This window comes from Salvelinus namaycush, unplaced genomic scaffold (assembly GCF_016432855.1).
Source record: "Salvelinus namaycush isolate Seneca unplaced genomic scaffold, SaNama_1.0 Scaffold33, whole genome shotgun sequence".
Taxonomy (NCBI): domain Eukaryota; kingdom Metazoa; phylum Chordata; class Actinopteri; order Salmoniformes; family Salmonidae; genus Salvelinus; species Salvelinus namaycush.
Window position 1 is genome coordinate 431,669 of NW_024060230.1, and position 27,612 is coordinate 459,280.

The window sequence follows — 27,612 nt, forward strand, 5'->3', positions numbered from 1 at the left end:
GGGGGCAGCCCATCAGAAAGTCCAGGACCCAATTGCACAGGGCAGGGATGAGACCCAGGGCCTTAAGCTTAATGAGCTTGGAGGGTACTATGGTGTTGAATGCTGAGCTGTAGTCAATGAACAGCTTTCTTACATAGGTATTCCTCTTTTCCAGATGGGATAGGGCAGTGTGCAGTGTGATGGCGATTGCATCTTCTGTGGACCTGTTGGGGCGATATGCAAATTGAAGTGGGTCTAGGGTGACAGGTAAGGCAGAGGTGATATGATCCTTAACTAGCCTCTCAAAGCACTTCATGATGACAGAAGTGAGTGCTACAGGGGGATAGCCATTTAGTTATCTTTCAGTTATCTTTGCCTTCTTTGGTACAGGAACAATGGAGGCCATCTTGAAGCATGTGGGGACAGCATTTTGGGATAGGGAGCGATTTAATATGTTCGTAAACACACCAGCCAGCTGGTCTGCTCATGCTCTGAGGACACGACTAGGGATGCCGTCTGGGCCAGCAGCCTTGCGGGGGTTAACACATTTAAAAGTCTTACTCACGTCGGCCACGGAGAAGGAGAGGGGGGGCCCGCAGTCCTTGGTAGCGGGCCACATTGGTGGCACTGTATTATCCTCAAAGCGGGCAAAGAAGGTGTTTAGCTTGTCTGGAAGCGAGACGTCGGTGTCCATGACGTGGATGTACTTCTTTTTGTAGTCCGTGATTGCCTGTAGACCCTGCCACAGACGTCTCGTGTCTGGTCCTTTGAATTGCGACTCAATTTTGTCCCTATACCGACATTTCACTTGTTTGATTGCCTTGCGGAGGGAATAACTACACTGTTTATATTCGTCCATTCCCCGACCTCTTTCCATGGTTGAATGCGGTGGTTCGCGCTTTTAGCTTTACGCACATGCCGCCGTCTACCCACAGTTTCTAGTTCGGGTAGGTTTTAATAGTCACAGTGGGTACAACATCTCCAATGCACTTCCTAATAAACTCACTCACAGAGTCAGCGTATAGATCGATGATCGATGCAGTGTGTAGGAGGGAGATGCCTAGATGTGGGTAGTGTGCAGGAGAAGTGTGCAGGAGTGCACGAGGCGAAGGAATGTGAAGTATCGCTGGAGAAAGTTGTGTGTGTTGGTTGTAGGGGTGATCAAGGGGCTGGAGATCGTAGGTGTCTGGTGAGAGAAAGGCTGGTTGAGGTTGCCAGGGTTAAAGTAGTACAGAAAGTGTTGTATGATGAAGCAGTGAAGAGAGTGGTAGAGGAAGATGGGTACAGGATCCCTGTGAGTAGGCCAAGGTTAACTGAGAGTGATAGGAATAGCTTAAGCTTCAGTAAGGTATTTTTTTTTTTAGCCCTTCATAGCCATGGATGTCAAATGTACTGCAGAAATGGAATGAAAGTCACAGAAAATAGAGGTTGTGGTGGCAGCTGCAGAGAAGTACTTGGGATTGCTAGGATTTACTGCAGAATAGCTGCAGGGGGTGTTGAGTAGTAGTGATATGTCGTCTCAGACCGTTGGTCTGGAGTAGGACTAGGTCGGGTTAAATAGTGGAATGGGTGGTGTTTTTTCTTAGAGGGCTAATAGTTGGTAGGGTCATTTCCCTTTTCTCCCAACTTTGTATTATTGTATCAAAGAATATAATGTAGGTAGGTGGCGGCACCTAAAAGTTGGATGCAATCTGTCAACCAAATCCCGAAGAAGAACGATTTGCTTTGTAAGAGCTCTATGTTAGAGTGTATAAACACAGAAGTATACCCATAGCTAGTCAATAGCTTGGAGCAGCCAGCTAGCCTCTCTATCAGAAGTATACCCATAGCTATACAATAGCTTGGAGCAGCTAGCTAGCCTCTCTATCAGAAGTATACCAATAGCTATACAATAGCTTGGAGCAGCCAGCTAGCCTCTCTATCAGAAGTATACCCATAGCTATTCAATAGCTTGGAGCAGCCAGCTAGCCTCTCTATCAGAAGTATACCCATAGCTATTCAATAGCTTGGAGCAGCCAGCTAGCCTCTCTATCAGCAGTATACCCATAACTATTCAATAGCTTGGAGCAGCCAGCTAGCCTCTCTATCAGAAGTATACCCATAGCTATTCAATAGCTTGGAGCAGCCAGCTAGCCTCTCTATCAGCAGTATACCCATAACTATTCAATAGCTTGGAGCAGCTAGCTAGCTTATCCATCAGGGTGCTCTGCTGTCCCCCCCACTCGGTTTGGCTTGTGCCATCTCGTTTGGGTTTCGTCCTTGTTTTTATTACTTTTTACAGTATACCAACCTGGGTGACACTCAGTTTGGTCTACCAGTATTGTGGCGCTGAGGGTTTGTCTTAGTTCACGGGCCTGGACATGCGCTGGCTTGAGCAGGGGGACCTTGCGTGCGCTGCAGGATTTTAATCCATGACGGCGTAGTGTGTTACTAATGGTTTTCTTTGAGACTGTGGTCCCAGCTCTCTTCAGGTCATTGACCAGGTCCTGCCGTGTAGTTCTGGGCTGATCCCTCACCTTCCTCATGATCATTGATGCCCCGCGAGGTGAGATCTTGCATGAAGCCCCAGACCGAGGGTGATTGACTGTCATCTTGAACTTCTTCCATTTTCTAATAATTGCGCCAACAGTTGTTGCCTTCTCACCAAGCTGCTTGCCTATTGTCCTGTAGCCCATCCCAGCCTTGTGCAGGTCTACAATTTTATCCCTGATGTCCTTACACAGCTCTCTGGTCTTGGCCATTGTGGAGAGGTTGGAGTCTGTTTGATTGACTGTGTGGACAGGTGTCTTTTATACAGGTAACGAGTTCAAACAGGTGCAGTTAATACAGGTAATGAGTGGAGAACAGGAGGGCTTCTTAAAGAAAAACTAACAGGTCTGTGAGAGCCGGAATTCTTACTGGTTGGTAGGTGATCAAATACTTATGTCATGCAATAAAATACAAATGAATTACTTAAAAATCATACAATGTGATTTGACTCTCACAGTTGAAGTGTACCTATGATAAAAATTACAGACCTCTACATGCTTTGTAAGTAGGAAAACCTGCAAAATCGGCAGTGTATCAAATACTTGTTCTCCCCACTGTATATACAGTTGAAGTAGGAAGTTTACATACACTTAGGTTGGAGTCATTAAAACTCGTTTTTCAACCACTCCACAAATTTCTTGTTAACAAACTATAGTTTCGGCAAGTCGGTTAGGATATCTGCTTTGTGCATGACACAAGTAATTTTTCCAACAATTGTTTACAGACAGATTTTTCACTTATAATTCACTGTATCACAATTCCAGTGAGTTAGAAGTTTGCATACACTAAGTTGACTGTGCCTTTAAACAGCTTGGAAAATTCCAGAAAATGATATAATTGCTTTAAAAGCTTCTGATAGGCTAATTGATATAATTTGAGTCAATTGGAGGTGTACCTGTGGATGTATTTCAAGGCCTACCTTCAAACTCAGTGCCTCTTTGCTTGACATCATGGGAAATTCAAAAGAAATCAGCCAAGACCTCAGACAAAAAATTGTAGACCTCCACAAGTCTGGTTCATCTTTGGGAACAATTTCCAAACACCTGAAGGTACCACATTCATCTGTACAAACAATAGTACGCAAGTATAAACACCATGGGACCACGCAGCCGTCATACCGCTCAGGAAGGAGACACGTTTTGCCTCCTAGAGATTAATGTACTGTGGTGCGAAAAGTGCAAATCAATCCCAGAACAACAGCAAAGGACCTTGTGAAGATGCTGGAGGAAACAGGTACAAAAGTATCTATATCCACAGTAAGGAGCCACTGCTCCAAAATCGGCATAAAAAAGCCAGACTACGGTTTGCAACTGCACATGGGGACAACGATCATACTTTTTGGAGAAATGTCCCCTGGTGTAATGAAACAAAAATAGAACTGTTTGGCCATAATGACCATCGTTATGTTTGGAGGAAAAAGGGGGAAGCTTGCAAGCCGAAGAACACCATCCCTACTGTGAAGCACAGGGGTGGCAGCATCATGTTGTGGGGGTTCTTTGCTGCAGGAGGGACTGGTGCACTTCACAAAATAGATGGCATCATGAGGGAGGAAAGTTATGTGGATATATTGAAGCAACATCTCAAGACATCAGTCAGGAAGTTAAAGCTTGGTCGCAAATGGGTCTTCCAAATGGACAATGACCCCAAGCATGATTCCAAAGTTGTGGCAAAATGGCTTAAAGACAACAAAGTCAAGATATTGGAGTGGCCATCACAAAGCCCTGACTTCAATCCTATAGAAAATGTGTGGGCAGAACTGAAAAAGTGTGTGCGAGCAAGGAGTCCTACAAACCTGACTTGGTTACACCAGCTCTGTCAGGAGGAATGGGCCACAATTCATCCAACTTATTGTGGGAAGCTTGTGGAAGGCTACCCGAAACATTTAAATTGTTTAAAGGCAATGCTACCAAATACTAATTGAGTGTATGTAAACTTCTGACCAACTGGGAATGTGATGAAAGAAATAAAAGCTGAAATAAATCATTCTCTCAACTATTATTCTGACATTTCACATTCTTAAAATAAAGTGGTGATCCTAACTGACCTAAGACAGGGAATTTGTACTAGGATTAAATGTCAGGAATTGTGAAAAATTGAGTTTAAATGTATTTGGCTAAGGTGTATGTAAACCTCAGACTTCAACTATATGTATATATAAATATACATAATATGTAAATCACATAAGGCTTCATAATTTATCAAAGTCATGTTAACTGACTGCTGTTTTCTCATAGAACAAAACGTATAAGATCTCCTAAGCCTGTGTTTACCTCAGACCTTATTTTAAGTGTTTATTCCAAAACCCTATTCTCTCCCCATTCATGTTTCCCATAGGGATGGCTGAACGAACCAGAGGTAACTCATGTCCGGTTTTAAGAACTACTCTATAGGTTAGACGGTTTTGATTCAGCAGTTTTTTTCTTCCGTTTCTTACCAGGCAACTACTGTACATTGAGCTACCGTACCACGAGAGTTAGAATTAGAATCGTATTTCACTGTTTGTTTTACACAAATAATTGTACGTTCAGTTATAAATCTGACAATTGTTTATTTTGTATTAAAAGTATTGACAATGGGTTTACTGTTGCTTCATGAGTTGTATGCGTACACTCAGGGCTCCAGAGTGGTGAGGCAGTCTAAAACACTGCATCTTAATGCAAGAGATGTCACTACAGTCCCTGGTTCGAATCCAGCCTGTATCACATCCGGCTGTGATTGGGAGTCCCTTAGGGCGGTACACAATTGGCCCGGGTTTGGCCGGGGTAAGCCGTCATTGTAAATAAGAATTTGTTCTTAACTAATTTGCCTAGTTAAGTAAAGGTTAAACGTAAAACAAATACTGTGACTGTCACCTTGATATTGGCTAGGTAGCTACTTCCCACGCTGTCGCTGGACAGTAGTACTTGTCAAGAGGGAGCCAAGGGCCCTGTGTCCTGGTGTTGTTACCTTTCATTTCCTCCCCATTGAGTAGTAGATTGTATGTATCAAGGTGACATCTAGATGGTAGTTAATATTAGCTATGCCTTCTCAACAACTCTATCATCGAGGCAGGTCCTACAAGCCCTAGTTTTGTCGCACCTGGACTACTGTTCAGTCGTGTGGTCAGGTGCCACAAAGAGGGACTTCGGGAAATTACGTTTGGCTCAGAACAGGGCATTACGGCTGGCCTTTGGATGTACACAGAGAGCTAACATGAATAATATGCATGTACATCTCTCACTGACTTGCCTAGTTAAATAAATGTTAAATAAATGGCTCAAAGTAGAGGAGAGATTGACTTCCTCACTACTTGTTCTTCTTCCACCTCCATGGGTGGAATGTTATTAATAGTTTTCATAATTATTGTCACGACTTCCGCCGAAGTTGGCTCCCCTGCCTGTTCGGGCGGTGCTCGGCGGTCGTCGTCACCGTCCTACTAGCCGCCACCGATCCCTTTTTCGTTTGTCTGTTTGTTTTGTCTTATTAGTTTCACCTGTGTTTCTGTTGTTTTCGGTTAATGAGCTTCCCTATATTTAAGTAGGTAGACCCGCCCTTGTTTTGTGCGGGATTGTTTTTATTTTGTTACGTGTATTTTCTTTCTTTCACTTGACACCCTGTGGTTTTTGGGTTGTCACGTTATATGTCCGCGCCCTGTATTTGTTGGGCTTATATTTTACGTGTGCCTTATTAAAGAGCACTATAGTCCCAGTGGAACTCTCTCTGCGCCTGATTCCTGCACCCACCTAGTCCCGCGTGACAATTATTCAACATTATTTCAAAAGACCCGCAAAAAATCTGGTGTTTCTATGTCAAATGGTTTGGTTATATTTCAGTCTTCTGTGGCGTAAATAAAGCGTAATATTGGGATACAAACAAAAAATTGAACACAAACTCAAAATGTAATACATTTAAACTCTATATCTGACATGGTAAAGGTGTCTTCTTTTTTTAAAGCCCATAACCATGTGTGTGAGGTGTATACTTTTGTTTCAAATGTGTTTAAGACTACCAAGAAACACTGTGTGAACCTGATTTAGCCCACTACAGTAAAAGGTTTTAAGGTAGTTAATCGGTGTGGAAACATTGCTTTTACCTGTCCAGTTCGCTCATGTCAGTTGAGATGAAGGAAAGGAGACAAGGAGTGGAAGTCCATGTAGAATGTTGATATGCCCCCCAGGAGTTGTTGGATGTCCTGAGATGGCTGTCTGTTTAGTGCTGCATGCTTGATGTCAGCCTCATATTTTATATATTTCTTAATTCCATTATTTTACTTTTTAGATTTGCGTGTATCGTTAGATATTACTGCACTGTTGGACGTAGGAACACAAGCATTTCACTACACCCACAATAACATCTGCTAAATATGTGTATGCGACCAATAAAATTAGATTTGATGAACCCTTATTGGGAGGTGGTTAACTAGTCTGTATATTCCACTGATTCATATGGATACCAGTCCATACATTGGCTGTAAAAGTGGGTAAAAACAGACAAGCATATAACTGTAGCTATGTGGTCTTGACTTGAGTGTGTTTCAGCAGGGTGAGGTCAGAGAGATGCTTCCAGGTCAGTATTTTTCTGAACTCATAAAATCCTTTACACAATCTGATGGGATGGATGTTCAACCCCATTAAAATGACCATTAGGTCTATATAGAACCTTTAAGTTAAGACCTCACAGATCTGTTCATGGCAAAGCAGTTCAAATAATGACATTAATTGATTCTTGAAGAATACAACTTATAAATCATGAGCCTCATCTTGAGGCTCATGATTGACAGTATTCATAAAGAGTAGGAGAGCTGATCTAGGATCAGTTTAGCCTTTTAGATCATAATGAATCAGATTACATGGAGAGGGGGGACCTGATCCTAGGTCAGCACTCCTCTGAGACACTGTCTTTATGAATAAAGGACAAGGAGTCAACAGGACCAAGAAACCGAACACTATTGTAAAGTCTAGTTACAGCACGTGCTTGCTGCCATCTGGTGGAAGATACCAATAAAACACTTTATTATCAGGGTGGGGAGACGCCTGAGCTGAAACAGAAAGTAAAGTTGTTCTTTTTTACAGGATCCATTTTGAGACGACAGAGCAGAAAACACTATATGGAGAGAAGTAAACAATAAAGTAAGTCTTTCTGAACAATAATCTATTCTAAAGTACAGAGTAAAATAATGACTACCTGGAATGAGATATTACTAGTTAGTAGAACTGCTACTTCAGCTGAGTTGCTCAACGATAGAGGTGCGGTGATGTGTGTGTTCCACAGTCAATGCGTGAGTTGGCAGCTCTGTAAACAAGCCTACAAACCCAAAAGTTTTATTTGCGAATGTTAATTTATATGCCTCAAACATTAAACTCTTAAAATATTTGATGATTAGTTGAATCATGTGTGTAAGTGCTGGTCGAGAACAAATGGATTGAGAACCCATAAAATAAACATTCAAACCTATAATTGAAAAGCTCCTGCGCCATCTTTACCAGACAACACCTAACACATAGCCTGACTGATTAGTTTCCATTTTGAAAACTGCGGTCTGTCTTGCCACAGCAATGAGAACCGCGGCACATTGAAGCAAATGATTGGTATAGCTACGTACGGGATCAAGGGGATTGGATGCATGTTTTAAAGAATACATTTATTTCTATAGGAGGGACAATTAATATGACAATATTTTTGTTAGGGCGTATGGGCAGCTTTATGGGCTCCCGAGTGGCGGCCATGATTGGGAGTCCCATAGGGTGGCACAATTGACCCAGCGTCGTCCGGGGTAGGCCGTCATTGTAAATAAGAATTTGTTTTTAAATGACTTGCCTAGTAAAATAAATATGAGATTTAATTATTTATTTCGTCTGATAAGTGGAACAATTCTCCTTCTTACCAATGGTCTAAAATATAGGATAATTACTGTCTTGTCAGCAACAACACTACTGTTATTCTCCACAACTATTGTATTATTCTACTTCTTCCCAGTGTTGCCAGTGTACAGTAATCACATATTTGAAGTCTGATCGGCCAACTTGTGTCTTTGAAAATTAATGATATGAGGCTATGTATTATTGAAGCCATTCATGGACAGTTTCAGGAACCATATATCATCTCACTCCAAGCATGACTAAAACATGACTAAATCTGGTTTCAAGTAAACTTTTAGCTAAAAATAATTTTAAAAATATGTCTTGAAGGACAAAAAAAAACTACCTGAAGCAAGTTTCAGTACAATGTCATGAGTTACTGCTGTCGTATGCAACTGACTGTTAGCGCCACACTCTGGTTACTGTTGTTACATAAAGGGGTGACAACGTGACAGCTGTTGAAGGTGAAAATAACAAAGTATATGTACTTTTTCCACATTTTGTAGTTTTTTCCCCCCTTTCCTGCAATGTTCTATAGTTTACCACCCAACAGTAGGTGGCATGCACCATTGAAGAATAAGAATATAGACTAAAGCAAAGAGAACATTATAGAGTAAACAAAACTAATGTTCAAGTGCTTCTACTTCAGCCCAGTTAAAGTGGAACTGGGATGAGGAAGTGAATCACCAGGCCTATGTGGCGATGTTACAAGTAAAATGGTTGGAAGATCTTTAGCTTTTTTCTTTCAATTTATTATGTTATTTGAGCGGTTGTGATATTTTGTTTGATTATTTGTTGTCCCATGTGTCAGATACAGTTGAAGTCGGAAGTTTACATACACTTAGGTTGGAGTCATTAAAACTCGTTTTTCAACCACTCCACAAATTTCTTGTTAACAAACTATAGTTTTGGCAAGTCGGTTAGGACATCTGCTTTGTGCATGACACAAGTCATTTTTCCAACAATTGTTTACAGACAGATTTTTCACTTATAATTCACTGTATCACAATTCCATAAGGTCAGAAGTTTACATACACTAAGTTGACTGTGCCTTTAAACAGCTTGGAAAATTCCAGAAAATTATGTCATGGCTTTAGAAGCTTCTGATAGGCTAATTTACATCATTTGAGTCAATTGGAGGTGTACCTGTGGATGAATTTCAAGGCCTGCCTTCAAACTCAGTGCCTCTTTGCTTGACATCATGGGAAAATCAAAAGAAATCAGCCAAGACCTCAGAAAAATAATTGTAGACCTCCACAAGTCTGGTTCATCCTTGGGAGCAATTTCCAAACGCCTGAAGGTACCACGTTCATTTGTACAAACAATAGTACGCAAGTATAAAGTACCATGGGACCACGCAGCCGTCATACCGCTCAGGAAGGAGACGCGTTCTGTCTCCTAGAGATGAACGTACTGTGGTGCGAAAAGTGCAAATCAATCCTAGAACAACAACAGCTAAGGACCTTGTGAAGATGCTGGAGGAAACAGGTAGAAAAGTATCTATATCCACTGTAAAACGAGTCCTATATCAACATAACCTGAAAGGCCGCTCAGCAAGGAAGAAGCCACTGCTCCAAAACCGCCATAAAAAAGCCAGACTACGGTTTGCAACTGCACATGGGGACAAAGATTGTAATTTTTGGAGAAATGTCCTCTGGTCTGATGAAACAAAAATAGAACTGTTTGGCCATAATGACCATCGTTATGTTTAGAGGAAAAAGGATGAGGCTTGCAAGCCGAAGAACACCATCCCAACTGTGAAGCACGGGGATGGCAGCATCATGTTGTGGGGTTGCTTTGCTGCAGGAGGGACTGGTGCACTTCACAAAATAGATGACATCATGAGGACGGAAAAGGATGTGGATATATTGAAGCAACTTCTCAAGACATCAGTCAGGAAGTTAAAGCTTGGTCGCAAATGGGTTTTCAAATGGACAATGACCCCAAGCATACTTCCAAAGTTGTGGCAAAATGGCTTAAGGACAACAAAGTCAAGGTATTGGAGTGGCCATCACAAAGCCCTGAAAGTAATCCCATAGAAAACTTGTGGGTAGAACTGAAAAAGCGTGTGCGAGCAAGGAGGCCTACAAACCTGACTCCGTTACACCAGCTCTGTCAGGAGGAATGGGCCAAAATTCACCCAACTTATTGTGGGAAGCTTGTGGAAGGCTACCCAAAATGTTTAAATTGTTTAAAGGCAATGCTACCAAATACTAATTGAGTGTATGTAAACTTCTGACCCACTGGGAATGTGATGAAAGAAATAAAAGCTGAAATAAATCATTCTCTACTATTATTCTGACATTTCACATTCTTAAAATAAAGTGGTGATCCTAACTGACCTAAAAAAGGGAATTTTTACAAGAATTAAATGTCAGGAATTGTGAAAAATTGAATTTAAATGTATTTGGTTAAGGTGTATGTAAACCTCCGACTTCAACTGTACATTTTTTTTAAATGTCACACTATCATGTTTAATCCGGTGATGAATGTAATGTGACTATGTTGTGGGTTTTAGTTCTGCTGATCTGTACCCTACGTGTCTCGACAATCAGTCTGCTTGGTGAGGAGGAAATTCTGTAGATAGAGGAAGTGGGCACTGCCTCTGAAAAGATGGGCATATATTTTAATGCTTTGTGTAATGTATTTTATCTATTGAAATATATTTTTGATATATTTTTAAATGTAGTTTCATTGTGATTTATTCTGTTTTCCAGAATCTCCAACCAAACTCAGAGACCAGTCTCTCCAGTAACCAGTCATCTGTCCATGAAGAGTGACTTCTCTATGGACCATCCTGTTAATTTGAGTGATGGATCAGGAACCTTTGACCCCAGGTAAGTTACTGGTCAGAATTCATTAGTCCTCAACATACACAACACTGCAAACTTCTGGCCACTTAAAAATCTATTCAGTTTGACCCCAATAAGTTAACATATGGCCATATCTGAAAATGTCTGCTAATAGTAGACGTTAATCTGTTCTGGCCTTGTTATAGATACAAATTGTCTTAATGATGCAACAGATAAAAGCATTTTATGGTTAAATTCTATGATTTTGAACTTTATAAAGTTATATTGTTCATATTGTTTTGTGATTATAATTGCTCTTTGGACATTTAATAACTATTCCAGAGGTGTCAAAAGGACTCAGAGACCAGTCTCTCCAGTAACCAGTCATCTGTCCATGAAGAGTGACTTCTCTATGGACCATCCTGTTAATTTGAGTGATGGAACAGGAACCTTTGACCCCAGGTAAGTTACTGGTCAGCATTGATGATATTACTGTTGAATAGAATCATTTTCTATATTTTTTTTATGTGAGTATATAAAGCATCTGCTAATGATCAGTGCTTTATTATACTGAACAAAAATAGAACAACGCAACATGCCACAATTTCAAAGATTTCACTGAGTTACAGTTTATTTATGGAAATCAGTCAATTGAAATAAACAAATTAGGCCCTAATCTATGGATTTCACATGACTGGGAATCCAGATATGCATCTGTTGGTCACAGATACCTTAAAGAAAAGGTAGGAGCGTGGATCAGAACCAGTCAGTATCTGTAGTGACCACCATTTTCCTCATGCAGTGCGACACATCTCCTTCACATAGAGTTAATCAGGCTGTTGATTGTGGCCTGTGGAATGTTGTCCCACGCCTCTTCAATGGCTGTGCGAAGTTGCTGGATATTGTCGGGAACTGGAACACGCTGTCATACACGTCGATCCAGAGCATCCCAAACATGCTCAATGGGTGACTTGTCTGGTGAGTATGCAGGCCATGGAAGAACTGGGACATTTTCAGCTTCCAGTGATTGTGTACAGAGACATGGGGCCCTGCATTATCATGCTGAAACATGAGGTTATGGCGGCGAATGAATGGCATGACAATGGGTCTCAGGATCTCGTCACGGTTTCTCTGTGCATTCAAATTGCCATAGATACAATCCAATTGTGTTTGTTGTCTGTAGCTTATGCCTGACCATACCATAACCCCACCGCCACCATGGGGCACTCTGTTCACAACGGTGACATCAGTAAACCGCTCGACTATACAACGTCGTACACGTGGTCTGCGGTTGTGAGGCCGGTTAGACATACTGCCAAATCTTCAAAAATTATGTTGGAGGCAGCTTATGGTAGAGAAATGAACATTCAATTCTCTGGCAACAACTCTGGGAGAAATAAGCTTTTTGTGCGTATGGAACATTTCTGGGATCTTTTATTTCAGCTCATGAAACATGGGACCAACACTCTACATGTTGCGTTTCTATTTATGTTCAGTGTAGTATATTTTAATATATTTAATTATATTTGTAATGTATTTGAATGTTTCATGGTGATATATTTTTATGGGCATATATTTTAATGCTTTGTGTAATGTATTTTATCTATTGAAATATATTTTTGATATATTTTTAAATGTAGTTTCATTGTGATTTATTCTGTTTTCCAGAATCTCCAACCAAACTCAGAGACCAGTCTCTCCAGTAACCAGTCATCTGTCCATGAAGAGTGACTTCTCTATGGACCATCCTGTTAATTTGAGTGATGGATCAGGAACCTTTGACCCCAGGTAAGTTACTGGTCAGAATTCATTAGTCCTCAACATACACAACACTGCAAACTTCTGGCCACTTAAAAATCTATTCAGTTTGACCCCAATAAGTTAACATATGGCCATATCTGAAAATGTCTGCTAATAGTAGACGTTAATCTGTTCTGGCCTTGTTATAGATACAAATTGTCTTAATGATGCAACAGATATAAGTATTTTATGGTTAAGTTCTATGATTTTGAACTTTATATACAGTGGGGAGAACAAGTATTTGATACACTGACGATTTTGCAGGTTTTCCTACTTAGAAAGCACGTAGAGGTCTGTAATTTTTATCATAGGTACACTTCAACTGTGAGAGACGGAATCTAAAACAAAAATCCAGAAAATCACATTGTATGATTTTTAAGTAATTAATTTGCATTTTATTGCATGACATAAGTATTTGATACATCAGAAAAGCAGAACTTAATATTTGGTACAGAAACCTTTGTTTGCAATTACAGAGATCATACGTTTCCTGTAGTTCTTGACCAGGTTTGCACACACTGCAGCAGGGATTTTGGCCCACTCCTCCATACAGACCTTCTCCAGATCCTTCAGATTTCGGGGCTGTCGCTGGGCAATACGGACTTTCAGCTCCTCCCAAAGATTTTCTATTGGGTTCAGGTCTGGAGACTGGCTACGCCACTCCAGGACCTTGAGATGCTTCTTACGGAGCCACTCCTTAGTTGCCCTGGCTGTGTGTTTCGGGTCGTTGTCATGCTGGAAGACCCAGCCACGACCCATCTTCAATGCTCTTACTGAGGGAAGGAGGTTGTTGGCCAAGATCTCGCGATACATGGTCCCATTAATCCTCCCCTCAATATGGTGCAGTCGTCCTGTCCCCTTTGCAGAAAAGCATCCCCAAAGAATGATGTTTCCACCTCCATGCTTCACGGTTGGGATGGTGTTCTTGGGGTTGTACTCATCCTTCTACTTCCTCCAAACACGGCGAGTGGAGTTTAGACCAAAAAGCTATATTTTTGTCTCATCAGACCACATGACATTCTCCCATTCCTCCTCTGGATCATACAGATGGTCATTGGCAAACTTCAGACGGGCCTGGACATGCGCTGGCTTGAGCAGGGGGACCTTGCGTGCGCTGCAGGATTTTAATCCATGACGGCGTAGTGTGTTACTAATGGTTTTCTTTGAGACTGTGGTCCCAGCTCTCTTCAGGTCATTGACCAGGTCCTGCCGTGTAGTTCTGGGCTGATCGCTCACCTTCCTCATGATCATTGATGCCCCACGAGGTGAGATCTTGCATGGAGCCCCAGACCGAGGGTGATTGACCGTCATCTTGAACTTTTTCCATTTTCTAATAATTGCTCCAACAGTTGTTGCCTTCTCACCAAGCTGCTTGCCTATTGTCCTGTAGCCCATCCCAGCCTTGTGCAGTTCTACAATTTTATCCCTGATGTCCTTACACAGCTCTCTGGTCTTGGCCATTGTGGAGAGGTTGGAGTCTGTTTGATTGAGTGTGTGGACAGGTGTCTTTTATACAGGTAACGAGTTCAAACAGGTGCAGTTAATACAGGTAATGAGTGGAGAACAGGAGGGCTTCTTAAAGAAAAACTAACAGGTCTGTGAGAGCCGGAATTCTTACTGGTTGGTAGGTGATCAAATACTTATGTCATGCAATAAAATGCAAATTAATTACTTAAAAATCATACAATGTGATTTTCTGGATTTTTGTTTTAGATTCCGTCTCTCACAGTTGAAGTGTACCTATGATAAACATTACAGACCTCTACATGCTTTGTAAGTAGGAAAACCTGCAAAATCAGTAGTGTATAGAATACTTGTTCTCCCCACTGTAGTTATATTGTTCATATTGTTTTGTGATTATAATTGCTCTTTGGACATTTAATAACTATTCCAGAGGTGTCAAAAGGACTCAGAGACCAGTCTCTCCAGTAACCAGTCATCTGTCCATGAAGAGTGACTTCTCTATGGACCATCCTGTTAATTTGAGTGATGGAACAGGAACCTTTGACCCCAGGTAAGTTACTGGTCAGCATTGATGATATTACTGTTGAATAGAATCATTTTCTATATTTTTTTTATGTGAGTATATAAAGCATCTGCTAATGATCAGTGCTTTATTATACTGAACAAAAATAGAACAACGCAACATGCCACAATTTCAAAGATTTCACTGAGTTACAGTTTATTTATGGAAATCAGTCAATTGAAATAAACAAATTAGGCCCTAATCTATGGATTTCACATGACTGGGAATCCAGATATGCATCTGTTGGTCACAGATACCTTAAAGAAAAGGTAGGAGCGTGGATCAGAACCAGTCAGTATCTGTAGTGACCACCATTTTCCTCATGCAGTGCGACACATCTCCTTCACATAGAGTTAATCAGGCTGTTGATTGTGGCCTGTGGAATGTTGTCCCACGCCTCATCAATGGCTGTGCGAAGTTGCTGGATATTGTCGGGAACTGGAACACGCTGTCATACACGTCGATCCAGAGCATCCCAAACATGCTCAATGGGTGACATGTCTGGTCAGTATGCAGGCCATGGAAGAACTGGCACATTTACAGCTTCCAGTGATTGTGTACAGAGACATGGGGCCCTGCATTATCATGCTGAAACATGAGGTTATGGCGGCGAATGAATGGCATGACAATGGGTCTCAGGATCTCGTCACGGTATCTCTGTGCATTCAAATTGCCATAGATAAAATCCAATTGTGTTTGTTGTCCGTAGCTTATGCCTGACCATACCATAACCCCACCGCCACCATGGGGCACTCTGTTCACAACGGTGACATCAGTAAACCGCTCGACTATACAACGTCGTACACGTGGTCTGCGGTTGTGAGGCCGGTTAGACATACTGCCAAATCTTCAAAAATTATGTTGGAGGCAGCTTATGGTAGAGAAATGAACATTCAATTCTCTGGCAACAACTCTGGGAGAAATAAGCTTTTTGTGCATCTGGGAACATTTCTGGGATCTTTTATTTCAGCTCATGAAACATGGGACCAACACTCTACATGTTGCGTTTATATTTATTATATTTATGTTCAGTGTAGTATATTTTAATATATTTAATTATATTTGTAATGTATTTGAATGTTTCATGGTGATATATTTTTTATTTTTTATGGGCATATATTTTAATGCTTCATGTAATGTATTTTATCTATTGAAATATATTTTTGATATATTTTTAAATGTAGTTTCATTGTGATTTATTCTGTTTTCCAGAATCTCCAACCAAACTCAGAGACCAGTCTCTCCAGTAACCAGTCATCTGTCCATGAAGAGTGACTTCTCTATGGACCATCCTGTTAATTTGAGTGATGGATCAGGAACCTTTGACCCCAGGTAAGTTACTGGTCAGAATTCATTAGTCCTCAACATACACAACACTGCAAACTTCTGGCCACTTAAAAATCTATTCAGTTTGACCCCAATAAGTTAACATATGGCCATATCTGAAAATGTCTGCTAATAGTAGACGTTAATCTGTTCTGGCCTTGTTATAGATACAAATTGTCTTAATGATGCAACAGATATAAGTATTTTATGGTTAAGTTCTATGATTTTGAACTTTATATACAGTGGGGAGAACAAGTATTTGATACACTGACGATTTTGCAGGTTTTCCTACTTAGAAAGCACGTAGAGGTCTGTAATTTTTATCATAGGTACACTTCAACTGTGAGAGACGGAATCTAAAACAAAAATCCAGAAAATCACATTGTATGATTTTTAAGTAATTAATTTGCATTTTATTGCATGACATAAGTATTTGATACATCAGAAAAGCAGAACTTAATATTTGGTACAGAAACCTTTGTTTGCAATTACAGAGATCATACGTTTCCTGTAGTTCTTGACCAGGTTTGCACACACTGCAGCAGGGATTTTGGCCCACTCCTCCATACAGACCTTCTCCAGATCCTTCAGATTTCGGGGCTGTCGCTGGGCAATACGGACTTTCAGCTCCTCCCAAAGATTTTCTATTGGGTTCAGGTCTGGAGACTGGCTACGCCACTCCAGGACCTTGAGATGCTTCTTACGGAGCCACTCCTTAGTTGCCCTGGCTGTGTGTTTCGGGTCGTTGTCATGCTGGAAGACCCAGCCACGACCCATCTTCAATGCTCTTACTGAGGGAAGGAGGTTGTTGGCCAAGATCTCGCGATACATGGTCCCATTAATCCTCCCCTCAATATGGTGCAGTCGTCCTGTCCCCTTTGCAGAAAAGCATCCCCAAAGAATGATGTTTCCACCTCCATGCTTCACGGTTGGGATGGTGTTCTTGGGGTTGTACTCATCCTTCTACTTCCTCCAAACACGGCGAGTGGAGTTTAGACCAAAAAGCTATATTTTTGTCTCATCAGACCACATGACATTCTCCCATTCCTCCTCTGGATCATACAGATGGTCATTGGCAAACTTCAGACGGGCCTGGACATGCGCTGGCTTGAGCAGGGGGACCTTGCGTGCGCTGCAGGATTTTAATCCATGACGGCGTAGTGTGTTACTAATGGTTTTCTTTGAGACTGTGGTCCCAGCTCTCTTCAGGTCATTGACCAGGTCCTGCCGTGTAGTTCTGGGCTGATCGCTCACCTTCCTCATGATCATTGATGCCCCACGAGGTGAGATCTTGCATGGAGCCCCAGACCGAGGGTGATTGACCGTCATCTTGAACTTTTTCCATTTTCTAATAATTGCTCCAACAGTTGTTGCCTTCTCACCAAGCTGCTTGCCTATTGTCCTGTAGCCCATCCCAGCCTTGTGCAGTTCTACAATTTTATCCCTGATGTCCTTACACAGCTCTCTGGTCTTGGCCATTGTGGAGAGGTTGGAGTCTGTTTGATTGAGTGTGTGGACAGGTGTCTTTTATACAGGTAACGAGTTCAAACAGGTGCAGTTAATACAGGTAATGAGTGGAGAACAGGAGGGCTTCTTAAAGAAAAACTAACAGGTCTGTGAGAGCCGGAATTCTTACTGGTTGGTAGGTGATCAAATACTTATGTCATGCAATAAAATGCAAATTAATTACTTAAAAATCATACAATGTGATTTTCTGGATTTTTGTTTTAGATTCCGTCTCTCACAGTTGAAGTGTACCTATGATAAACATTACAGACCTCTACATGCTTTGTAAGTAGGAAAACCTGCAAAATCAGCAGTGTATCAAATACTTGTTCTCCCCACTGTAGTTATATTGTTCATATTGTTTTGTGATTATAATTGCTCTTTGGACATTTAATAACTATTCCAGAGGTGTCAAAAGGACTCAGAGACCAGTCTCTCCAGTAACCAGTCATCTGTCCATGAAGAGTGACTTCTCTATGGACCATCCTGTTAATTTGAGTGATGGAACAGGAACCTTTGACCCCAGGTAAGTTACTGGTCAGCATTGATGATATTACTGTTGAATAGAATCATTTTCTATATGTTTTTTATGTGAGTATATAAAGCATCTGCTAATGATCAGTGCTTTATTATACTGAACAAAAATAGAACAACGCAACATGCCACAATTTCAAAGATTTCACTGAGTTACAGTTTATTTATGGAAATCAGTCAATTGAAATAAACAAATTAGGCCCTAATCTATGGATTTCACATGACTGGGAATCCAGATATGCATCTGTTGGTCACAGATACCTTAAAGAAAAGGTAGGAGCGTGGATCAGAACCAGTCAGTATCTGTAGTGACCACCATTTTCCTCATGCAGTGCGACACATCTCCTTCACATAGAGTTAATCAGGCTGTTGATTGTGGCCTGTGGAATGTTGTCCCACGCCTCATCAATGGCTGTGCGAAGTTGCTGGATATTGTCGGGAACTGGAACACGCTGTCATACACGTCGATCCAGAGCATCCCAAACATGCTCAATGGGTGACATGTCTGGTCAGTATGCAGGCCATGGAAGAACTGGCACATTTACAGCTTCCAGTGATTGTGTACAGAGACATGGGGCCCTGCATTATCATGCTGAAACATGAGGTTATGGCGGCGAATGAATGGCATGACAATGGGTCTCAGGATCTCGTCACGGTATCTCTGTGCATTCAAATTGCCATAGATAAAATCCAATTGTGTTTGTTGTCCGTAGCTTATGCCTGACCATACCATAACCCCACCGCCACCATGGGGCACTCTGTTCACAACGGTGACATCAGTAAACCGCTCGACTATACAACGTCGTACACGTGGTCTGCGGTTTTGAGGCCGGTTAGACATACTGCCAAATCTTCAAAAATTATGTTGGAGGCAGCTTATGGTAGAGAAATGAACATTCAATTCTCTGGCAACAACTCTGGGAGAAATAAGCTTTTTGTGCATCTGGGAACATTTCTGGGATCTTTTATTTCAGCTCATGAAACATGGGACCAACACTCTACATGTTGCGTTTATATTTATTATATTTATGTTCAGTGTAGTATATTTTAATATATTTAATTATATTTGTAATGTATTTGAATGTTTCATGGTGATATATTTTTTATTTTTTATGGGCATATATTTTAATGCTTCATGTAATGTATTTTATCTATTGAAATATATTTTTGATATATTTTTAAATGTAGTTTCATTGTGATTTATTCTGTTTTCCAGAATCTCCAACCAAACTCAGAGACCAGTCTCTCCAGTAACCAGTCATCTGTCCATGAAGAGTGACTTCTCTATGGACCATCCTGTTAATTTGAGTGATGGATCAGGAACCTTTGACCCCAGGTAAGTTACTGGTCAGAATTCATTAGTCCTCAACATACACAACACTGCAAACTTCTGGCCACTTAAAAATCTATTCAGTTTGACCCCAATAAGTTAACATATGGCCATATCTGAAAATGTCTGCTAATAGTAGACGTTAATCTGTTCTGGCCTTGTTATAGATACAAATTCACTTAATGATGCAACAGATTAAAACATTTTATGGTTAAGTTCTATGATTTTGAACTTTATAAAGTTATATTGTTCATATTGTTTCATGATTATAATTGCTCTGTGGACATTTAATAACTATTCCAGAGGTGTCAAAAGGACTCAGAGACCAGTCTCTCCAGTAACCAGTCATCTGTCCATGAAGAGTGACTTCTCTATGGACCATCCTGTTAATTTGAGTGATGGAACAGGATCCTTTGACCCCAGGTAAGTTACTGGTCAGCATTTATTATATTATTGTTGAATAGAATAATTTTCTATATTTTTTTTATGTGAGTATATAAAGCATCTGCTAATAATCAGTGCTTTATTATACTGAACAAAAATAGGAGTTATCCATCTATATCTAGTGACTGAAGGAAGGAGTTATCCATCTATATCTGTAGTGACAGAAGGAAGGAGTTATCCATCTATATCTGTAGTGACAGAAGGAAGGAGTTATCCATCTATATCTGTAGTGACAGAAGGAAGGAGTTATCCATCTATATCTGTAGTGACAGAAGGAAGGAGTTATCCATCTATATCTGTAGTGACAGAAGGAAGGAGTTATCCATCTATATCTGTAGTGACAGAAGGAAGGAGTTATCCATCTATATCTATAATTACAGAAGGAAGGAGTTATCCATCTATATCTATAGTGACAGAAGGAAGGAGTTATCCATCTATATCTGTAGTGACAGAAGGAAGGAGTTATCCATCTATATCTATAGTGACAGAAGGAAGGAGTTATCCATCTATATCTATAGTGACAGAAGGAAGGAGTTATCCATCTATATCTATAGTGACAGAAGGAAGGAGTTATCCATCTATATCTGTAGTGACAGAAGGAAGGAGTTATCCATCTATATCTGTAGTGACAGAAGGAAGGAGTTATCCATCTATATCTGTAGTGACAGAAGGAAGGAGTTATCCATCTATATCTGTAGTGACAGAAGGAAGGAGTTATCCATCTATATCTGTAGTGACAGAAGGAAGGAGTTATCCATCTATATCTGTAGTGACAGAAGGAAGGAGTTATCCATCTATATCTATAGTGACAGAAGGAAGGAGTTATCCATCTATATCTGTAGTGACAGAAGGAAGGAGTTATCCATCTATATCTGTAGTGACAGAAGGAAGGAGTTATCCATCTATATCTATAGTGACAGAAGGAAGGAGTTATCCATCTATATCTGTAGTGACAGAAGGAAGGAGTTATCCATCTATATCTGTAGTGACTGAAGGAAGGAGTTATCCATCTATATGACCACAGACCACTTCTCAGTTCCTATGCTTCCTGGCTGATGTTTTGGTCACCTTTGAATGCTGGCGGTGCTTTCACTCTAGTGGTAGCATGAGACGGAGTCTACAACCCACACAAGTGGCTCAGGTAGTGCAGTTCATCCAGGATGGCAAATCAATGCGAGCTGTGGCAAGAAGGTTTGCTGTGTCTGTCAGCGTAGTGTCCAGAGCATGGAGGCGCTACCAGGAGACAGGCCAGTACATCAGGAGACGTGGAGGAGGCCGTAGGAGGGCAACAACCCAGCAGCAGGACCGCTACCTCCACCTTTGTGCAAGGAGGTGCACTGCCAGAGCCCTGCAAAATGACCTCCAGCAGGCCACAAATGTGCATGTGTCAGCATATGGTCTCACAAGGGGTCTGAGGATCTCATCTCGGTACCTAATGGCAGTCAGGCTACCTCTGGCGAGCACATGGAGGGCTGTGCGGCCCCACAAAGAAATGCCACCCCACACCATGACTGACCCACCGCCAAACCGGTCATGCTGGAGGATGTTGCAGGCAGCAGAACGTTCTCCACGGCGTCTCCAGACTCTGTCACGTCTGTCACATGTGCTCAGTGTGAACCTGCTTTCATCTGTGAAGAGCACAGGGCGCCAGTGGCGAATTTGCCAATCTTGGTGTTCTCTGGCAAATGCCAAACGTCCTGCACGGTGTTGGGCTGTAAGCACAACCCCCACCTGTGGACGTCGGGCCCTCATACCGCCCTCATGGAGTCTGTTTCTGACCGTTTGAGCAGACACATGCACATTTGTGGCCTGCTGGAGGTCATTTTGCAGGGCTCTGGCAGTGCACCTCCTTGCACAAAGGCGGAGGTAGCGGTCCTGCTGCTGGGTTGTTGCCCTCCTACGGCCTCCTCCACGTCTCCTGATGTACTGGCCTGTATCCTGGTAGCGCCTCCATGCTCTGGACACTACGCTGACAGACACAGCAAACCTTTTTGCCACAGCTCGCATTGATTTGCCATCCTGGATGAACTGCACAACCTGAGCCACTTGTGTGGGTTGTAGACTCCGTCTCATGCTACCACTAGAGTGAAAGCACCGCCAGCATTCAAAAGTAACCAAAACATCAGCCAGGAAGCATAGGAACTGAGAAGTGGTCTGTGGTCACCACCTGCAGAACCATTCCTTTATTTGGGGTGTCTTGCTAATTGCCTATAATTTCCACCTTTTGTCTATTCCATTTGCACAACAGCATGTGAAATTTATTGTCAATCAGTGTTGCTTCCTAAGTGGACAGTTTGATTTCACAGAAGTGTGATTGACTTGGAGTTACATTGTGTTGTTTAAGTGTTCCCTTTATTTTTTTGAGCAGTGTATATATATATATATATATATATTATAGTTTTTTTGTTGTTGTAATGTGTAGTTTGTTGTAACAGTTTTAGAGCAATTACTGCACCCTCCTTTATCTCTGTAGTGGATGGTCTACTCTGCCAGAGGATCAGTCCAGGTGTGCAGTGTGTCACCAGGTGCTGAGGGGTTCAGTCTCTATCACATGTGGACACAGGTTCTGCAGACAGTGCATCACCAGATACTGGGAGAAACCTGCTCCTTCAGGAGACTATGACTGTCCTCAGTGTAGAAAGAGCTCCAGAACACGTCCTGTACTACAGCACCTGAGTGAACCTGATGATGCAAGAGTCTCTGAAATCAGTAAGACAACTTGCACATGCGTGCTAAGTCAATACCTCAATATGATTTAAATGTAGTTAACTACAATAATAGAGATAATATAAGTTACTGTAGTTGTGGAAGATCCATGTTTCATCCTGTCAAAGAATGTCTCTGATACACATAATTTTTACTCTTCCCTCTTAGTGGATGACAGCCTGCAGAGAGCCATAGTAAACCATAAAGACAGTCTGAAAAGGAGGTATGAATGTGTGATAGAAGGCATTGAAAAAGCAGGGCATCAAACTCCCCTCAACAGGATTTACACAGAGCTCTACATCACAGAAGGAGAGAGTGAAGGGGTTAACAATGAACATGAGGTGTGGCAGCTAGAGACAGCATCCAGGACACCAACCTCACATGACACAGCAATCCACTGCAATGACATCTTTAAACCCTTACCTGGCCAAGAGAGAAGCATCAGAACCGTGCTGACGAAGGGCATCGCTGGCATCGGAAAAACTGTCTCTGTGCAGAAGTTCATCCTAGACTGGGCTGAAGGGAAGGCAAACCAAGATGTGGATATCATATTTATGCTTCCTTTCCGGGAGCTGAACTTGATTAAAGATCGGCAGTACAGTCTTCTCAGACTTTTAAATTACTTCCACACAGAACTAGACATAGGCAATGCAAAGAAACTCACAGCCTGTAAAGCTATGTTCATCTTAGATGGTTTGGATGAAAGCAGATTTCCATTGGATTTCCAGCATATTGAAATGGTGTCTGATGTCACACAGACATCGTCTGTTGATGTTCTGCTGACAAACCTCATCAAGGGGAATCTGCTTCCCTCTGCTCTCCTTTGGATAACTACTCGACCTGCAGCAGCCAATCAGATCCCTTCAGGGTGTGTTGACCAGGTGACAGAGGTACGAGGGTTCAACGACCCACAGAAGGAGGAGTACTTCAGGAAGAGATTCAGTGATGAGGACCTGGCCAGCAGAATCATCTCACAGATAAAGACATCAAGGAGCCTCCACATCATGTGCCACATTCCAGTGTTCTGTTGGATTTCTGCAATAGTCCTTGAACACATGTTGAGTACAGACAAGAGGAGAGAGATGCCCACGACTCTGACTGAGATGTCCATACACTTCCTGCTCATTCAGACCAGCCTGAAGAACCAGAAATATCATGGAAGAGATGAGATGGATCAAGAGGAGCTCATGGAGTCAGATAAGGAAATTCTTCTAAAGCTGGGTAAGCTGGCGTTTGAAAATCTGGAGAAGGGTAATCTCATGTTCTATGAAGAAGATCTGAAAGAGTGTGGCATTGATGTCAAAGAAGCCTCAGTGTACTCAGGATTGTGCACACAGCTCTTTAAAGAGGAATGTGGGCTGTACCAGGACAAGGTGTACTGCTTTGTTCATCTGAGCATTCAGGAGTTTCTCTCAGCTGTCTACATGTACCATTGTTACACAACCAGGAACATGGATGCACTGAAGCCCTTCCTCAAGAGAAAGTCTAGAGCCGCGTCTGAAGAGCTAACCTTGCATGACCTGCTGAAGAGTGCTGTGGATAAAGCCTTGGAGAGTAAGAATGGACACCTGGACCTTTTTGTCCGCTTCCTTCATGGCATGTCACTGGAGTCCAATCAGAAACTCCTACGAGGTCTGGTGACACAGACAGAAAGCAGTCCAGAGAGCGTCCAGAAAACGATCCGTTCCCTTAAGGTGATGCAGAGGAAGAACATCTCCCCTGAGAGGTGCATCAATCTCTTCCACTGTCTGATAGAGATGAAAGACCATTCAGTACAGGAGGAAATCCAAGAGTACTTGAGGTCAGAGGACAGATCCAAAAACCTCACACTTGCTCACTGTTCAGCGTTGGCCTACATGCTGCAGATATCAGAGGAGGTTCTGGATGTGTTTGACCTGAAGGAATACAAGACATCACAGGAGGGTCGTAGGAGACTGCTCCCAGCTGTGAGGCACTGCAGGAAAGCTCTGTAAGTATTCATGTAAATATCGCATACCAGAATAAATTGTAGTTACAGCAGCATTTTCATTGGCTGACTGGCTCTGTAAGTACTCATGTGACTATCCCTCAGACCAAACTTTACTGTACGTAGGAACAACAGTATTTTCATCAGCTGAAAACTCTTAAACAATAATACAAACTGATCAGAAACAGTTATAGCATTGAGCCATGTATGCACGGCGTACACATTATTCGTTCACGGCAAACAGTGTGAGCAGGGAAAGCTAAGCGTAACATTTTAATACAACCTGTCTGTCATTGTATTTACTCTGTTGGCAGGCTCACTGGCTGTAAACTCACAGACACATCCTGTGAAGTGTTGGCCTCAGTTCTCAGCTCAAACCCCTCACACCTGAGAGAGCTGGATCTGAGTAACAATGACCTGAAGGATTCAGGAGTGAAGCTTCTCTCTGCTGGACTGGGGAATCCCCACTGTAAACTGGAGACTCTGAGGTCAGTATTCCTGTAGTTGGTCAACAAGTGATATCTGTTCACCAGATCCACATGTGTTTACCAGGCACACATAGTCCACACCATATGTGTTTGGACAGTGTTTTCTGTTTTAAATGTGTTGCTATGCTCCAGCATTTTGGATTTGAGATTCAATGTTTCATATTAAGCAACAGTACAGAATGTCACTTTTTATTTGAATTTGAATGTATTCATATATATATGTTTTACTGTTTAGAAAAGAAAGCACTTTATGTATCTAGTTCTCCCATTTGATAAAGTAATAATTATTTGGACAAATTCACTTATAGTGTATTAAAGTAGTCAAAAGTTTAGTGTTTGGTCCAGTATTCCTTACCCACAGTGATTACATCAAGCTTGTGATTCTAAAACTTGTTGAATGCATTTGCAGTTTGTTTTGGTTGTGTTTTGGATGATGTTTTTCCTAATAGACACTGAATGGTGAATAATGTCCTGTCATTTTGGAGACACTTTGTATTGTCAGTAAGAATTTAAGATGTTTCTGAACACTTCTACATTCATGTGGATGTTACCATGATTATGAATAATCATGAATGAATCGTGAATGATGATGAATGAGCAAGTTACAGAGACACAAAGATCATACCCCCTCTGTTATTGGTAAGGTTAGCATGTTTTGTTGTAGCCTCTGTTATTGGTAATGGTGAGAGGTTAGCATGTTTTGTTGTAGCCTCTGTTATTGGTAATGGTGAGAGGTTAGCATGTTTTGTTGTATCCTCTGTTATTGGTAATGGTGAGAGGTTAGCATGTTTTGTTGTAGCCTCTGTTATTGGTAATGGTGAGAGGTTAGCATGTTTTGTTGTAGCCTCTGTTATTGGTAATGGTGAGAGGTTATTATGTTTTGTTGTTTCCTCTGTTATTGGTAATGGTGAGAGGTTAGCATGTTTTGTTGTAGCCTCTATTGTTGGTAATGGTGAGAGGTTAGCATGTTTTGTTGTAGCCTCTGTTATTGGTAATGGTGAGAGGTTATTATGTTTTGTTGTAGCCTCGGTTATTGGTAATGGTGAGAGGTTAGCATGTTTTGTTGTAGCCTCTATTGTTGGTAATGGTGAGAGGTTAGCATGTTTTGTTGTAGCCTCTGTTATTGGTAATGGTGAGAGGTTATTATGTTTTGTTGTAGCCTCGGTTATTGGTAATGGTGAGAGGTTAGCATGTTTTGTTGTAGCCTCTGTTATTGGTAATGGTGAGAGGTTAGCATGTTTTGTTGTAGCCTCTGTTATTGGTAATGGTGAGAGGTTAGCATGTTTTGTTGTAGTCTCTGTTATTGGTAATGGTGAGAGGTTAGCATGTTTTGTTGTAGCCTCTGTTATTGGTAATGGTGAGAGGTTAGCATGTTTTGTTGTAGCCTCTATTGTTGGTAATGGTGAGAGGTTAGCATGTTTTGTTGTAGCCTTTGTAACTTTCTCGCTTGTTATTATTCATGATTCATTCATGATTTTTCTTTATCATGGCATCATCAGGATTATTTTAGTAGTATTTTGAAACATGTTATCTACTCACTTAGAGAGAAGATTAATCCAGTCATCATCCACCATTCAGTTACTATTGGTCAAAACATAACACAACCATAATAAACTGCAAATGCAACCAATGCGTTTGGGACCAAATACTAAACTCATGACTACTTTAATACACTATAAGTTAATTGGTCAGAATACTTATGACTTCTTCAAATGGGGGACTAGATACATAAAGTGCTTTCATTTCCAAAGGGTGAAACAGATATGTATGAAAATACCCTCAAATTAAAGGTGACATTATATACTGTCACCTCATGAAACATTTGATCTCAAATCTAAAATGCTGGAGTATAGATCCACATTTAAAATGTTAGCTTCACTGTCAAAATAGATATGGTGTGGACTGTATACTCAATACAATCTAAATCTGATGTGTCACTGTCTGTCTTCTGACTGATACTGCTTTTTAAACTGGTCTGGTCAGTCTACTTAAATATTTGTACAGTACATTTTTCTATCTACAAGCAATACTTTGATAATTTGTAATTTCTTATAGTGATACATTAATTTATGAATAAATATGAAAGGTTTCAGGAAACTGATATTTCTGAATATGTTAAAAAAATATACTGCCACTATTTTCACCACCAAAGAATAGCAGTGTGGTTTTTTTTTTTCAATTTAAAGTTTTATTAAGTTTTCAAACAACCAACCAAACACATTCCACATTCACAGATGTGACAGACTTAAAAAAAAAATAATAATAATAATAATTTAAAAAAAAATGTTATATATATATATATACATATATACATACCTACATATACATACATACACACATACACACAAA

At 41.1% G+C, this 27,612-nt stretch overlaps 1 protein-coding gene across 1 annotated transcript in view; it reads left to right on the forward strand.

The window, feature by feature from the left end:
• Window positions 1-24,782, forward strand: part of LOC120040150 — a 284,372-nt gene extending 259,590 nt beyond the window's left edge. The window contains exons 8-17 of the mRNA XM_038985398.1: window positions 11,063-11,182; window positions 11,480-11,599; window positions 12,806-12,925; window positions 14,832-14,951; window positions 16,176-16,295; window positions 18,202-18,321; window positions 19,546-19,665; window positions 19,963-20,082; window positions 22,577-22,812; window positions 22,978-24,782. Coding sequence (XP_038841326.1) covers window positions 11,063-11,182; window positions 11,480-11,599; window positions 12,806-12,925; window positions 14,832-14,951; window positions 16,176-16,295; window positions 18,202-18,321; window positions 19,546-19,665; window positions 19,963-20,082; window positions 22,577-22,812; window positions 22,978-24,782 — 3,001 coding nt within the window. The remainder of the gene's footprint in view (window positions 1-11,062; window positions 11,183-11,479; window positions 11,600-12,805; window positions 12,926-14,831; window positions 14,952-16,175; window positions 16,296-18,201; window positions 18,322-19,545; window positions 19,666-19,962; window positions 20,083-22,576; window positions 22,813-22,977) is intronic.
• The last annotated feature ends 2,830 nt before the right edge of the window (window positions 24,783-27,612 follow it).